This window comes from Microtus pennsylvanicus, chromosome 9 (genome assembly GCF_037038515.1).
Source record: "Microtus pennsylvanicus isolate mMicPen1 chromosome 9, mMicPen1.hap1, whole genome shotgun sequence".
Classification (NCBI taxonomy): Eukaryota; Metazoa; Chordata; class Mammalia; order Rodentia; family Cricetidae; genus Microtus; species Microtus pennsylvanicus.
The window spans coordinates 354,334-370,680 of NC_134587.1; the positions used below are offsets into that span (position 1 = coordinate 354,334).

General features: G+C 39.8%; 2 protein-coding genes across 2 annotated transcripts; both read left to right on the plus strand.

Annotated features, from left to right (window-relative positions):
- Positions 1 to 1,968: 1,968 nt before the first annotated feature.
- Positions 1,969 to 2,898, plus strand: LOC142856710 (olfactory receptor 5AK3-like). Its single transcript, XM_075984377.1, has one exon. The coding sequence runs from the start codon at positions 1,969 to 1,971 to the stop codon at positions 2,896 to 2,898; it is 930 nt and encodes a 309-aa protein (XP_075840492.1).
- Positions 2,899 to 11,553: 8,655 nt separating this feature from the next.
- Positions 11,554 to 12,483, plus strand: LOC142856711 (olfactory receptor 5AK3-like). The gene has a single exon (XM_075984378.1). The coding sequence runs from the start codon at positions 11,554 to 11,556 to the stop codon at positions 12,481 to 12,483; it is 930 nt and encodes a 309-aa protein (XP_075840493.1).
- Positions 12,484 to 16,347: the final 3,864 nt, after the last annotated feature.

Consider the following 16,347-nt stretch of genomic DNA (forward strand, 5'->3'; position numbering starts at 1 on the left):
GTTTTTCCTGAACTTGTTTGTAGGGAAATAAAAACTATGAAGAAAAAAGTGAAATTCTATGAAACATTTTGAAATGCTATCTTTGTTATATATTATGATGTGGGTACCTTTCCATAAGTGTGCATGTTTATCTCACTCGGAGCCACGGTGGCTTAGTTAAACTTGTCTCTAAACATTACTCATCAGTGATGCTACAGTCAATGTATTTTCTTAAGTAGTTCCGTGATGCCTTCTTACTAGCACAGAAACTGAACTAGAGAGGGTAATGCTCTCTGTCTTTCCGAAGCAGTGGGAACTCAAGCGCAGGTCAGTGAGTCTCTGTACCTCTGTACAAGTCTGAGTTCAAATGAAGTTTCAGAAGCAACTGTTGTTCAGAACATGCAGGTAATTGGCCATTCTCTTCCCATCATTTATTTGATTAGCAGATAACCCATCGTACATGGAGGAATGTGGATACTGAGGAAAACCTCCAGATTAGATAGATCCCAGACGTGGCTATAGAGGTGTTTCTTCTTATTCCTTAGCGACTGCTACTCAAAAGGTCATATCATCTTATACGAACTTAAAATTATATTATTGAGTTACACATGCTATTTGCTCAAAAAACTGTCATATACCACAGACAATTTACTGAAAAGTCAAATACTGAAAAACTAAGAACATGATCAAATAACCACATTTTTATGCAGTGAAAAATACTAACAGGTACTTATTTTCCTGGACAAATTTGTAGGATAAATACCAAGTTCATGAGGAAGTGAGGGCATGAGAACCAGCACACCTGTCAGCAGCAATGGACAAGGTATCTGCTAGAGAATGTGTCCTAGCGATGTCTGATCATATGAAATGTGTGTAATGTAACCTCCAAACATGGCGATTCCGTTCCTAGGAGCAGGTCACAGAGAGATTCTCACAGTGGGTTATTGGACACGGAGACAAGCTGTGGCCAATCTTGGCATCACTCGCAAGGACGCAGGTGAGTGGTGTGGTGAGAGGCAGTGAGGTAAAGCTACCAAAGTGTGGTGTGTGGGGGACATCAGGCTCTGGACTCCACTAACCCATCTACACGGAGATGAGAACAGGAAATTATCTTGTTACATAGAACTGGTAAAGAATTTTGACGGAGCTGAAGTCTTCTCTTGGTTTTCATGAATTTTTGAAAATCATATGAAGAAGAAAATCAGTTTTTCATAGCTATCTCAATAGACACATTGGCGGGAGACTGGATATGATAGCCAGAGCATAGCTGGCAAGCAGGACACGTGAGTTGAACAAGGTCATATAGAACTGCACATGGAAGTTGAGATTCCTATATACAATAACTTACATGAGTGAACAGAATTTTAATCAAAATGTAAACCATAAGAGGAACGATTCATTAATGAAATAAGCATATTTTCATAAACCTCAATTGATATATTAATAGAAATGACAATTAGCCAAAAATGTAATGGCAATTTCCCCAAGATGTGAATGAAATCATTCAAGTACCAAAGATCAGTATTTAAATTCTAAGTTAAGCACATCATAAAGTGTCCCTGCAGGAGCTAAGGGTATAGCTGAGTCAGCAAAGTAAGCTCATTTTTCCCGGCACACTAATAAGAAAAAAAAGTCAAATATGGTGGTACACATTGGAAAGAAAACCCAGTATGATGGCGCTAGATTTCTGACTTACAAGTCAGTCCACCAGTGAATCCAATGAGTTCCAAGTAGAGTGTGAGATTCTGTTCCAAAAATAAGATGGATGGTATATGAAGAACAATAGCTAATGTTGACCTGTGGTATGCACACACATACATGCACACATGCATACACACTTCCGCCCACAAATATAGACATTCAAAAACTATTCTTTGAAGTCATTATGAAACCAAATATTATAACATCTCTAAAATCAAAATAAAATGGGCTTCTTTTCTCTATTTTTTTCTTTGCCGATTTTAAGCTGATATTGGATTTCTACTAACCATGGAACACAGCAATGACACCAAAGTGACTGAATTTATTCTCCTGGGATTTGCTGGACAGCACGAGTCTTGGCACATCCTCTTTGTGGTGTTCCTAGTGATTTACACAGCCACCTTAGTGGGAAACGTTGGCATGATCCTGCTCATCAAACTCCATTCTTCCCTGCACACCCCCATGTACTTTTTCCTGCAGCACCTGGCTTTTGTTGACCTCTGTTATTCCTCTGCTGTCACTCCCAAAACACTGCAGAATTTTGTGAGCACAAAGCCATCCATTTCCTTCACTGGATGCATAGTTCAATTACTGGTCTACGGTACCTTTGTAACTAGTGACTGCTTCATCCTGGCTGCTATGGCTGTGGACCGCTATGTGGCCATCTGCTACCCACTGCGCTATCCTGTCATCATGTCCCAGAGACTCTGCACTCTACTGCTTCTTGGTTCATACTCTATGGGCTTCTTAAATGCCTCTGTAAATACAACTTTTACTTTCTTATCAAACTTTTGCAAGTCCAGTGCCATTAATCACTTTTTCTGCGATGCACCACCAATTCTTGCCCTATCATGCTCCAGTATTGATCTTAATATCATGGTATTGACGATCTTTGTGGGATTTAACTTAGTCTTCTCTGTATCTGCTGTCATCTTTTCCTACACATATATCTTGGCTGCCATTATAAGGATGTCTTCTGCTTCAGGAAGGAAAAAGGCCTTCTCCACATGTGCATCCCATATGACCACAGTCACAATATTCTACGGAACAGTCTGCTACATGTATGTACTTCATGGGACCAACAGATCTCAAGAGCAGGAGAAGGTAGCTTCTGTGTTCTATGCTATTATGATTCCCATGTTAAACCCCCTCATCTACAGCCTAAGAAACCAGGATGTAATAGAAGCCCTGAGGCACACAAGAAACAAATGTTTCTAGTGGAAAACTTGGTCTGCATGTCAGCATGACTCAGCAGGCAAGGCATCAGGGCACTGTCCCTGGTCAGCTTAGGGAGATATGACCAACGTTCATGTAACACAAAGGCATTCCTTATCTATCAATGGCAGCTGAAAGAGTAGGAAAAGAATTAAACTGTGAAGTAAGTAGGCTTGCTTTCTCAGTGCTGAGAATCAAACCCAAGATCTCTTATATTCTAGCCAGGTAGTCCACCAACTGCAAAAATTAAAATTCTAATTTATGCATTTCTGGAAGAGAATCCATATGTATAGCTTTTATTTCTTTTGTACAGCTTTGAGCCTCTTTGAAAATATGTGTAATAAAAATCAATTATAGAGTAAAGAAAACTGAAAGGCATTGTCAGTACCTTACACTAGGAAGTCTTCTGTGGGAAAATTACATTTCATCTTCTTTAATGTTATTCTCTGAAAATAATAGCTCTTCTTATTTCCCCCACCTATCTACATTATTGCTGTGTAGAAAAATTCAGTATAGCTTTGTTCTAGATAATATATGCAGTAGAGTAGAGTGAGCCAGAAAAGACATAGAGAAAATCCTCATAGATAGATGTTGAGACATTAGGGACCAACATGCCTCCTTCCTAGACTATTTTCATAATAATTACTAAATTTCTGTGGTGTAGATGAGAGTGGCTGTCACATACCCATTTTATTACTGTAAACTTGAATATACATCTCTACCCCTGTGATGGTTTGAATAAGAAAGTGCCCATAGGTTCATATATTTAAACACTTGGTCAGCAGTTCATGGAGTTATTGGGAAAGGGTTAGAAGGTGTGGCCTTGTTGGGAGGAGGTGTGTTACTGGGGGTGGGATTTGAAGTTTCCAAATCCTATACTAGGCTCGTGTGTGTGTGTGTGTGTGTGTGTGTCTTTCTTCCTCCAACTTGTAGATAAGATGTGAATTCTCAGCTGCTTCTCTGGCACCATTGGTATTACTGTACACAACAACGAGCCACAAGATATACAACAAAACACACTTTAACAGTTTTCATTAATAAAGAGTGGGAAAGAGGGGGTGCAAGGCCTGTCTGAAAGAAACGGGGCAAGAGAGAGTGTGATGTGGGATTCCCTTCTATATGCTGTGATTGATAATTTCTTAAAATATGGAAAACATAGGAGGATCAAGTTCTGCAATAAAAAAGGGCTCTCTAGAAAATTACTGTTTCCTTTTGTGTGTCTGACTTCACCACATCAAACATAGTAGAGGCACACCCTGCCTAATGAGGTGGATACATAACTGAAGAGATGCCTAATTATACAGCAAATGTTATTGCATCCTCTTTAGTTAATGGTCAATTTCCTCCTTTGCTGACTCTTTAATGATGGTGTGATTCATCGTGCCATTAAGAGACACAAATGTTCCCACCAACACATCCATACAAAGGTAAGGAAAACATCTTGCACAACATCCACAACATTCTAAGCACATTAACATTGCTCAATAAATACTTGTTGAATAGAGAAATGGACAAATGAAAACAGAAAAGAGATCAGGAATCTAGATGAGCCTTCTGATAAGAGTGGGAACAATAATCTTTAGTCCAGCACAGTGGTTTATGGTGCAGAGAAGTGGGTGGACCTGAAGAAGAGGAAGTCGCATGTACTCTGTGGTCAAAGAAATAGGAACTGACTAAAGAAGCTTGAAAAGCTGCATCGTGTACCATATGCAATAAAGTCTATGGCCTACATGCATGTGTTAGAAAAACCTAGAAATCATCACACATCCGTTGGCAGAGGGCATTAATAGGTCTTTATTGATGCCGTCACTACGTGGGGTCAAATGTGAGAGCATTTTATTATAAATTCTTATATGAAAGGAAATATGATGGAGGTTAAGAAAGACACAAGTCTGACTCACCCACCCCCAAAAAGAGAGAGAGATGAGAGAGAGAGAGAGAGAGAGAGAGAGAGAGAGAGAGAGAGAGAGAGAGGGAGGGAGGGAGGGAGGGAGGGAGGGAGGGAGGGAGGGAGGGAGAGGGAGAGGGAGAGGGAGAGGGAGAGAGGGAGAGGGAGAGGAGAGAGGAAGAAAGATTGGGTAGAAGCATTTTTACTTGATCATAAAGTAGGAGGAAGACTTGATCAAACCCTAGAGTCAAAATGGATTAACAGAGGAGCCCTGTATCTCTCAGGAATGAGGAATGGGATTATCTCAGAACCCCTTTCCCATACAACCACTGGCAGGAAACAGTTACACTCTTAGAAGTCTATTAACTTAGCCACAAAGCTACAACACACAGGAATGAGTAAAGCCATTTGATTTGATTCTAATCACACGGTAAAATATTATACAGTAGTGGTGTGTGTGTGTGTGTGTGTGTGTGTGTGTGTGTGTGTGTGTGTGTGACAGAGAGAGAGAGAGATGTTCCAAAGACCTATACACAAAACAAGATATGAAAAGGAGGGGGAACCATCTTGAAAGAAGTGAGTCCCAAGTAAGAAGGGGAAAAAAAAGGGGGGGGAGTAATAGGTCAAATATGGGAGTAACAAATCAAAATACATTGCATATGTTTAAGTAGTTGTCAAAAATTATCATTTTAAAATTGGTACACAAGTTTAAGTCACTTTAGAAACAATAGAAATATTTTATTAATCTTCCTTTAAAAAATCTAATGGAATATTGTTACATCCATCCACAATGTCCATTGTATTGTTATTGATAAAATACAAACATCTTTTTAAAATGGGTATATGGGGCAGGGGGAGTACATTGTACGTAATTCAAGTCCCTGGGTTGGATGGCATATTTAACATCAAATACTATTTACGGAGCAATTGTGACAAATTGTTAGAAATCAGAACTCCATCCATTCTGATTTATGGACCTTCAGTTTTATAATGCTATTAAAATAAATTCTTAATATTAGGAAACAATATTTTCTAAGGCTTGTTTTTTCACAAAATATGACAGAACTTTATAGAGATCCTCAGGACCAAAAGCGAATTTGAAAGGAAAGGGTTTGTTCAACTTGCTCTCACTCCGTATCACAGTCCATCATCCAAGATACTCAGCACAGGAACTCAAACAGGGCAAGAACCTAGAGGCAGGAGCTGATGAAGAGGCTATAGAGGAGTGCTACTTAAGGACTTGCTCATCATGGTTTTCTCAGACTGCTTTCTTATAGAACCCAGGACCAGCAGCCCCAGGATGGCAGTACCCACAGGCCTTCCCTCATCAATCACTAATTAAGAAAATTCCTTACAGCTGGATCTTATGGAAGCACGCTCAACTGAGGTTCCCTCCCTCAAATGATGCAGTGTGTGTCAAGTTGGTATAGAATTAGCCAGAATATCACCCATGAACAGTTCTGCTAGTCCAGGGATTGCACCACTGCTCCAGTTCTGCAAGCCTGGCCCACCTATGGTTTATCTGTGTTTTGGTCTTGCTCTTTGACAAGCACAGTCCCCAGACCCTAAGCATTCTGATCCCACAGTGAAAAAGGTAACCCAGCTGAATTCTGAATCGTCTGCGAGGTCTTTCTTTCCTTGCCTTGAAATGTATCCCATCTATACATGTAAATATTTTATAGTGTGGCTCTAAAGAGTTTAATAAATCTGATGCATCACCTTTTTATCTCATTTTCTCTGTCTTCTTTGGTCTTTCTGCTGAACAGTCTCATCTCTATTCCTGAAAAATCGGAAATTTCAGTTTCCCCGAGCATTTGATTCTGATTTCTATTTGTTTAACAACTCCATCTTTAAATCACTTCTCTTCTTGAATTTTGTCATAAGCCATCCTGAAAGAATAAAGTTGCTCCTTCATTGTTCTGCTTAGAAACCTCATCAGCAAAATTTCAGATCTCCTTGCTCAAAAGTCTATCTCCATGGAACCCTGTGCTTGTATAAAAATTCTGTACATGGTTACCTGAGTATCCTTTATGAGTATAGAAACCCTTATTATAGCTCTTTTCTTCTTTTCTCTCTGAGCTCTCACCAAAATTGTTTTTCTTGCATATGACTAGAAATTTTTTTAATATTTCTGCTTTGAACAGTTCCAAAGCAGATTCCACAAGGTTAGGTATAGGCAATATCAGCACCCTATTTCTTAACCATTTTCTGTCTTAGTACAGGCTGACTTAAGAAATTACCATAGACTGGCTGGCTTATAAAAAAGATGTTTTTAATTCTATTTATAGGAATCCAAGGCTTAGGTGATAGCACTGTTGCATCCCCATTAGAGCCCTCTTCTGGGTTTCAATGCAAAAAAACATGGGACTTGAGCAAAGGGTAGGGAGTTTTCTAGGTTATGTTTGTAGAACCTCATAGCTTATTCACCTCTCAAAGTCTTTGCCTCTTAACCGCCACTTTGGGGATGAAAAGTTAACAGATGAATTGCATATAGGTTCTTAGAGTTGTTCTTATAAATTAATAACTTGAGTGTAAATGCATAATAATATCTGTCCTCTGGCCAGTGCAAACCGCTCAGTATCTTGAGGAGATCTACGAGGAAGTGGAGGAAAGGGGTAAGATAGAGAAGGAGAAAGTGCAGGGGAGGGCAGGCATTACTAACTAATATGCACACCTGCAAACTAAAACACCATGCCCATGGGATTCTGATTAGCTATGTTTAATGCCATCGCAATGTATGTAATTTAGTCTCCATTGTTTAGCTTATTTCCTGACCGTTATCCATAACAACTTGTAAGCAACACACTAAACAAAGACAAAAATCCATAATCCATTCTTTGGGAGTGGGGCGTAGTTTTCTAGGCTACTCCCTGTTGACTGGCATCACTGATGATCTTATGGGAACCCAAAGAAAATTTAGGATTATGGTCAAGTCCTGACTGGAGTATTCTGTGAGCCTGGTGACAAGTATAAGGAAGAAGACACAAACACAGATTTTGGACAAGAAAATATTTACAGCCTTATTCTAGCAAGGGGGAAATTGTCTGTTATCTAACAAGGCACTGCTTTAAAAAGTCGAAGTCCCTAAAGAAATAAGCTTTCTCATCTAGAAAGTTTACGATGTTGTAAGCCCAAGAGAACTCATGAGCACTGTTTTTCCCAGTTGTATCCTAGTCCATGGAACCTGAGATCACAAGGGAGTGATTGCTGCTCCCTTAGTCCCGAACTATAAACTCCTGATGGGAAACAACAGAATAGAGACACCTTAGTGGGCAATTACCAGCTGCCAAAAGTGTACTAGGAAGCAACTCCAGTGTAAGTAAAACCAAACAAATGACATTTGCAACATCAGGTTTTTGTCATTGAGTGTTTGCAGGTGATAAGGAGCAAAGAGTGAGAGATCAAGTCCCAGACCAGGAATAATGGCTCTTTCCTTAGTGATACAATGGAAACTGAAGAAATAGATGGAGCTGGTGTTGCCGGGGAAACATGAATGGCATCAACAAATGAGCAGAAGAAGTTCTTCATGCCTTATCGTATGTCTAACAATGATAAATATTTTTATTTATTACTTTGTTTCATTTATGACTTTAGGATTTCAATTGAACAAGGATAAATTCAAGTTTATCATGTTTGAATTCTCCCCATTTGTTAGTTTTCAGTTTATTTTTGCTTTCATAGATGTGTACAATGAAATATGATCTATCTACCCCCATTCTCTCCTTCCAGTGCCTCCTAGAGCTGCCTGAACATATCCCCCTTTCTGTTATTGTTGCTGTTGTTGCTTTTAAATTGCCTGATAACTTTAATAGTTATTCTGGCACATTCTTTTTTTAATTTTTTTTTTACTGAAAATAGATATTTTATCTCACATAATATATTCTGATTGTGGTCTTCCCTCCCTCTATATCTCCCAGTTTCTCCCATCTTCCTCTCCCATCCAGATCCAGCCCCTTTCTTCTCTCATTAGAAAACAAACAGGCTTCTAAGGGCTAATAATAAAATAAAATAAAGCAAAAACTAACACATCACATAAGACAAAAACAAACATGCATGGCGATTTCTCAGAAAATTAAGAAACAACCTACCTCAAGACCCAGCAATACCACTTTTGCATATATAGCAGACCCCTGAAGTCTGCTACAACAGGTTCCCACCTTGTCTCCTTTTAAAATTATCTTAGCTATCCTTGACTCTTTTCCATATCAAATTTGGAATAGGCTTGTTGGAGTATACTTAAAATTCTTTATAGCATTTCATAAGAATTACATTGGATTAGTACATTAATGGGGGGTTGTTTACAATGCTAGTTTTTATCCACAACCCAATCTGAATTCAGTCTTCTTTATGCCCTCAAAATTTTCTCAAGAAGTATTATGAACATTTATGGATAGATTTGTACTTACATAGTTTATATTTGTTGTTATTAAAGTATTTGGGGTTTGTTTCATTTCTGCTTGTTTTTTTATTTCAGGAATAAGGATCAAACCTCAAACCAAGAGCTTCAAGGACACTAGGTAAGTGCTCTACTACTGATCCACACCCTCAGCTCTAAACATTTTAAATAAAAATAATCTGTCTTGATTAAGGGAAAGGGCAAGCTAGTATATTAGTTGTATATCTTAGTTGGTGAGTGTACACTTTCAAACCCAGCAGCCTACAGATGGGCCTACTGACCTCAGCAGGTGTCAAAACAGGAAGGCTTGAACGTGGAAAGGGGACTTGAAGGGAGGATCTGAGCAGGGGTGATGGGGTAGGAGGGAGATGACAGGTAAGGAGGGAGAGCAAACAGAATGCCTTATATACAAACATTAAATTGTGCACGTTTAATTAATATTGTCTGTTGTAAACATGAATGGAATTGGCCTTTGTATGCTAGACTGATGTCTAATGGCTTTACTAACCTCACCAAGAATTTATAGGATAATTCTGGGATTCTCCATGAAGACAAATACATCATTAAAAATAGTAACAACTGAGATCCCTCCATATACTCAAGGTTCCCATTGTTTCCTTTGCATGCCCTTCTGTCCTGGCTAAGACTTAAAACGAGTGTTGAGTAGATTCAGGAATCAAGTTATTACATCGTGTTACTTCAGTTATAAGTCAACAATGCTATTCAATATTCAGTATAATAATAAGCAAAAAAAAAACACTAAACCAAGTTAACACAGTCCCCCTTCTATTTCCACTTTTCTAGCACTCTGTCATGAAAATTTGCTAAATTTTGTCAATTACTTTTTTATATATGTTGAGAAGATCAAATGGCTGTCTTCATTTTAATATGTTAACATGGAATTCCTAGAAAATGCACTCACATCTCTGACTCCAAAGGTTTACTGTCCTGCAGTTGCAAAGGCATTGCTAATTACGGCTACCAAGACTGAAATGGTAAGTTTCTCTGCTTCCTGTGTTTGTTGCCAACAACTAACTTGCCTAATAAACTTAAAGGTTATCTCCAGGAATCCTGGGGGTTTGGGATCTAAAGTTAAGATATAAGTAAATTAGAGTATTTACATTAAAATATAAAGAACATGAGAAAAATGTAGTTAAATCAAAGCATTTTTAGGGCTGGAGATCTGACGAAAGTGCTTCCTGCATGAGCATAAGGACTTGAGTTCAGATCCCCAGTACTAACATTAAAGCCAGGCACAGTGATGCATCCAGGAACCTTGATGCTGGAGTGAAGCCTGGAAGATCCCAGGGCTTCCTAGCTAGTCAATCTAGCCCACCAAACAAGTTCTATATTCAGTGAGTGACCCTGAATCAAAAGATCAGGTGAATAGCAATAGAGGGGACACCTAACATTGGCCTCGGGCTTCCACATCTACACAGAGAAGCTAGCACACATGGATGGATGGACAGACATACACACACACACACACACACACACACACACACACACCATTAAAAATGTTTTTAATTTAAAAGAAACTTTAACCCAAGACTGCCAACATGCATCTGTAATCTCAACACCAGGGAGGTCAGAGTTAGACTGAGCCTAGGCGCTTTTTGGTACTTCAGTCTGTGTAAATGGGCAATATCCAAGTTCTATGAAAAATCATCTCAAATAATAAGGTGAACAGCAATGAAAGAAGACACCAGTTGTCAGGACTGGGCCCCCACACATGCCCACAGAAGTGAACATATTTGCACTACATGGATCTCTTCCATATTACTAAGTAAATAATTAAATAAGGTGTTTTTTATGTCTTTGTTAGTTGGTGTATGTATGGCATACTTGCTTGTCCCTGAGAATATGGATACTGCTAGAGGACAATTCTCCAAACTTTATGTGGAATTGTCTAAGCTGGGTGCCACATTTTAGCCATTTCGCTTTTTTTTTAGATTTATTTATTATGTATACAATGTTCTGTCTGTCTGTATGCTTGCTAGCCAGAAGACGGCACCGGATCTCATCACAGATGGTTGTGAGCTGGGAATTGAACTCAGGACCTCTGGAAGAGTAGTCAGTGCTCTTAACCTCTGAGCCATCTTTCCAGCCCCCGCCATTTTGCTTTGTTTGGCTCTTCTTGTTTTGTTTTGAAGACAGGGTCTCATATGCTCCAGCTGAGATTACAGGTGTAAGTCACTGTGCCTAACCCCTCATGTTAACCTTTAAAACCAACACAAGTCATATCACAGAAAGTATTCTTCGCCTTATTTTTAAACCAAACAGGGTGGAATATGTTCAAGGAAAACGCCCTCAGCCTCCTCTACTTTTCTTTCTTTGCAACCCTTCAGGTGGTTTTTAAACTTTCTTGTTAACCATGGAACAAAATAATGGCACCAAAGTGACTGAGTTTATTCTTCTGGGATTTGCTGGGCAGCATAAGTCATGGCACATCCTCTTCATAATATTTCTCATGATCTATGTTGCCACGCTCATGGGTAACATTGGTATGATACTACTCATCAAGATTGACTCTTCCCTGCACACTCCCATGTACTTTTTCCTCCAACACCTAGCCTTTGTTGATCTGTGTTACACTTCCGCTATCACTCCCAAGATGTTGAAAAACTTCACAGAGACGAAAGCATCCATCTCCTTCATGGGATGCATGCTACAATTGCTAGCCTATGGTACTTTTGCCACCATTGACTGTTACATCCTGGCTGCTATGGCTGTGGACCGCTATGTGGCCATCTGCAACCCATTACGTTATCCCATCATCATGTCCCAGAGACTCTGCATTCTGCTGCTGGTTGGTTCATATACCATGGGCTTCCTAAATGCCTCTGTAAACACAAGCTTTACATTTTCACTGAACTTTTGCAAATCCAATGCCATCAATCATTTCTTCTGTGATGAGCCTCCCATTCTTGCCCTGTCGTGCTCCAGTATTGACTTCAGTATCCTGCTACTGACAGTCTTTGTGGGGTTCAACCTGATGAGCACGGTGTTGGTTGTCACCTTCTCCTACATATACATCTTGGCTGCCATCCTACGGATGTCTTCAGCTGAGGGAAGGAAAAAGGCCTTCTCCACATGTGCCTCCCACCTGATGGCAGTCACCATTTTCTATGGGACTCTCTCCTATATGTATCTACACCCGCACACCAGTGAATCTCAGGAGCAAGAGAAGGCAGCTTCTGTATTCTATGGTATAATTATCCCCATGTTAAACCCCTTGATCTATAGCCTGAGAAACCAAGATGTGATAGAAGCCTTTAAAAAGCTAGGAAAGAAATGCTTATAATTTGAGAGCATCCATTTATAACTCAACATGGTTTGTCAAGTAAGCTACCAATGTCCTGTTATTTCTCAACTTCAAATACTGTGGTGTACCCTGAGCAGCAGCATATTTCCATTCCATATCAATGGTATTTGACAGGCAGAGCAAAACAACCCACATAGTTAAATAAAGTTTCATTCATGGTATCCAAAAAACAATGCATTCAGTGTTGTTTTTGTTCTTCATAAAAGGATTTGTTTAATTTTAATCACGGGAATGTGTGTGAGAAAGTGCATGCCACATGTATGCTGACGCTACAGACAGTCATGAGATATCCAATGTGGGTGCTAAAAACTGAACTTGGGTCCTTCACAAACTCTTGCTGAACTGCTGAGCCATCTCTCTGGCTCCACTTTTGTGCATTTTGATTAGTTTCCATTTTATAAATATCTGTCATAAAAAATAAAATGGAAGTAAATCTATGAGAAAAGAAAAAGAAAGAATAAGAACTACAGACAACTATCCACTGCTAGAAAGAGGAAATTAGCCTCTCCCAGGAATGAACACCCTTAGTGGTTGTCCAATGCAGACTGGTCAACCTTGAAACCAACCATATACACAAAAACAACAAAAACAAACCCACAATGGTCTATTTTTATATATTGGTACATACACATATATATCCATGTAACAAATTTTAATTTAAAAAAGAAACCATCAACTTGAGAAGGAATGCGGGAGGAGTTTGATAGATGGTAACTGGGAGAGGCTGGAGGGTGAAGAGAGAGAGAGGATGTGATATTCCAATTAAAAACACTTTTTAAATGAAATGAAAATAACTTTTAACATGGGCATTTGTAATTTTTAAGTGCAAGCAATCCTGAAAATCATCTCCAATAGATGTGGAAAGATAGAACTTTAAAAAAAAGAAAACACTATTTAAAGGATGTTTCACTTATTAAGCAAAATACAATATTTGTGCATAAATAACTAACATTCTGCTGAGTCATAACCATAAATACCTCAGTGACTTACAGAAGGATGTACAATGGAGTCTGTTGTGATTACTATGGATTAAAGCATCTTTGCTTCTTTCAAAAGATGATGACTAAGGCTAGCCATGTCACACAGTCTTCCCGTCCTTCAAAGCGGATATTAATTTTGTTATTTACTAAAATTTAGTGTGAGTCAACATTCCTCTATGCCTACAGGAAATGCCCTATAAACACTTTTTGGAGTCTCAGCTCGTTTGCCCAAAGCATAGAAGTAAATTCTAGATGTGGAACTCTAATTCCCAGAGCAGTCAGCACCCATGCCCTTTGAGAAATAACACCTATGACCTAAAAGAAAGCAAAGTGTTACATAGTGGTTAGTCATGAGTTTTCTTGAGGGTAAGGCCATATAAAGCACTACAAACCTGATGGTTTTAATATCAGAAATATGGGAGCTCTATCCAGTGTTCCAGTGTGGGTCTCTGTCTCTATCTCCATCCGTCGCCAGATGAAAGTTCTAGGATGATATGCATGATATTCGTCAGTATTGCTCTAGGATAGGGTTATTTCAGGTTCCCTATCCTCAGCTGCCCAAGGAACTAACTGGGGGCCTCAGCTTGGGCACCTGGGATCCCCTCTAGGGTCAAGTCTCCTGCCCATCCTAAAGTGGGTCCTTTAACTAAGAAATGGGGTTCCGTGCTCCCCTATCCAACCTTCCTTTATCCCGATCCTCCTGTTTCCCCAAGTCCCCCCTCCTTTCCTTCTACCTTTTCTCTCCCCATCTCCCCTTACCCCCATCCCACCCCACCCCCAACATCCCACTTTTCTCCCCGGCAATTTTGTATACTTCCCTTATCCAAGAGGATAACTATATGTTTTTCCTTGGGTTCACCTTCTTACTTAGCTTCTTTAGATTCGCCTATTGTAGACTCCGTGGTCCCTATTTATGGCTAGAGCAGAAGGAGGGAGAACATGAGCAAAGAAGTCGGGACCACGAGGGGTGCACCCACCCACTGAGACAGTGGAGCTGATCTACTGGGAGCTCACCAAGGCCAGCTGGACTGTTACCAAAAAAAGCATGGGATAAAACTGGACTCTCTGAACATGACGAACAATGAGGGCTGATGAGACGCCAAGGACAATGGCACGCGGTTTTGATCCAACGCAATGTGCTGGCTTGGTGGGAGCCTAGCCAGTTTGGATGTTCACCTTCCTAGATATGGACGGAGGGGGGAGGACCTAGGACTTACCACAGGGCAGGGAACCCTGACTGCTCTTTGGACTGGAGAGGGAGGGGGAGAAAAGTGGGGGGAAGGGGAGAGGGGTGGGAGGAGGGGGAGAAGAATGGGAGGAGGGGGAGGGAAATGGGAGGCTGGGAGGAGGTGGAAATTTGTTTTTTTTTCTTTCTTTTCTTTATTCTCCTTTTATCAATAAAAAAAATACATAAAAAAAATAAAAAAAAAAGACTTAAAAAAATATATCAGAAATATGTTGTTTCACAGTTACAGAAGACATACCCAGAAACCTGAAACCAAGGTGCTGGTTGGATGAGTTCTCTCTAAGCACCATGAGATCTGCCAGGTGTTTTCATGACATACATAGATGTCTCCAAATTTTCCTTTTTATAAGAGCATCCATCTTATAGAATTAGTTCCCATCCCAATACACTTACTCAGTTACATCCTGGAACACTGCAGGTTGAGGATTAAGTCTTTAGCCCTGGAATTTTTGTGAGAACAGAACTCAAATCAATGTAAATCTTACAACTGGTTAGGAATGTCCAACCTCCAGGCACATACAGTCTCAGACAACTATGAATGGCCCAACATAAAATCATAAGGTTACACTTCCCATAATGCAGGACAATTACCATGCTTGTATTGCCCTACACATTCTTACACAGGCAACACAAAGTGCAATCTGACAGGTTCAAGAAAAATTATGTGAAATGGGGAAAGAAAGGTGTTAGCATAGGTACAAAAAGAGTTTGAGAGAAAGAATGGGAGATAGACTTGACACACATTATATTAATGTATGAAATTCTCAATATTTTTCTAACCACAAGAATTTTTTATAACTTGATTGCATGGTATTTCAGTCCTGAAATCTGTAGATGGCAATATCTTGTCACACCATCAAAAGGCCGAAACTACCCGAACCCAGATAAAATCCATTGTCTTCCCCTTGTGTCAAATGAATCTGTAGGTTATGATTTGGACCTGCAGAGGCATGCCAGTTTTATTGAAATCATACTTCTTCTATGAGTGTTCTCTCAATAATGTGTCAGGACTGGAGAACTGGAAAGAACACAGAATTTCTAATAAATTCTCTGTGAACAACTTGTCAACGACAAAGCCTGTAAGTCGACAAGAGACTGTCATCATGGAAGCCTCCATTTCAAGCTCAACCACACCAATCAATGACACTGAATCTGAACTATAAAATTCTCTAATCATGATCACTCAAACAGCTAGTTTTGTAAGTGAAGACATCAAACCACAGAGATACTGGAACTGAGCTTGTAATGAGAGTCGGCATCTATCTTTAACCCTAGGTATTTTAGTCTTCAAAATTTATGATCTTCTCAACAGAACAGCACTGCAAGCCATTTTATCCTGTGCCGCAGGAGCCCAGGATTCTGTGACGCCTCAGGACTATCCATCCTCTGGCCATCTTGAGTCATTGAAGCCTTTCATGACTGCTCCTATTTAGCCTCTTTCTGAGATGAAATTAGGAATTCAAAAGTAGGCCTTGAGGCCATCCTTTTTTTCTAGGACTTCTCCCCAGATAGTTCCAGAAAGTCCATACAAGTCACCAAGAACCGTCGCACCCAACTTTCTTGAACTCTGCAAGCTTCCCTTGTCCTTCTTGCATCCCCAGAGTAAAGCGACTGGAA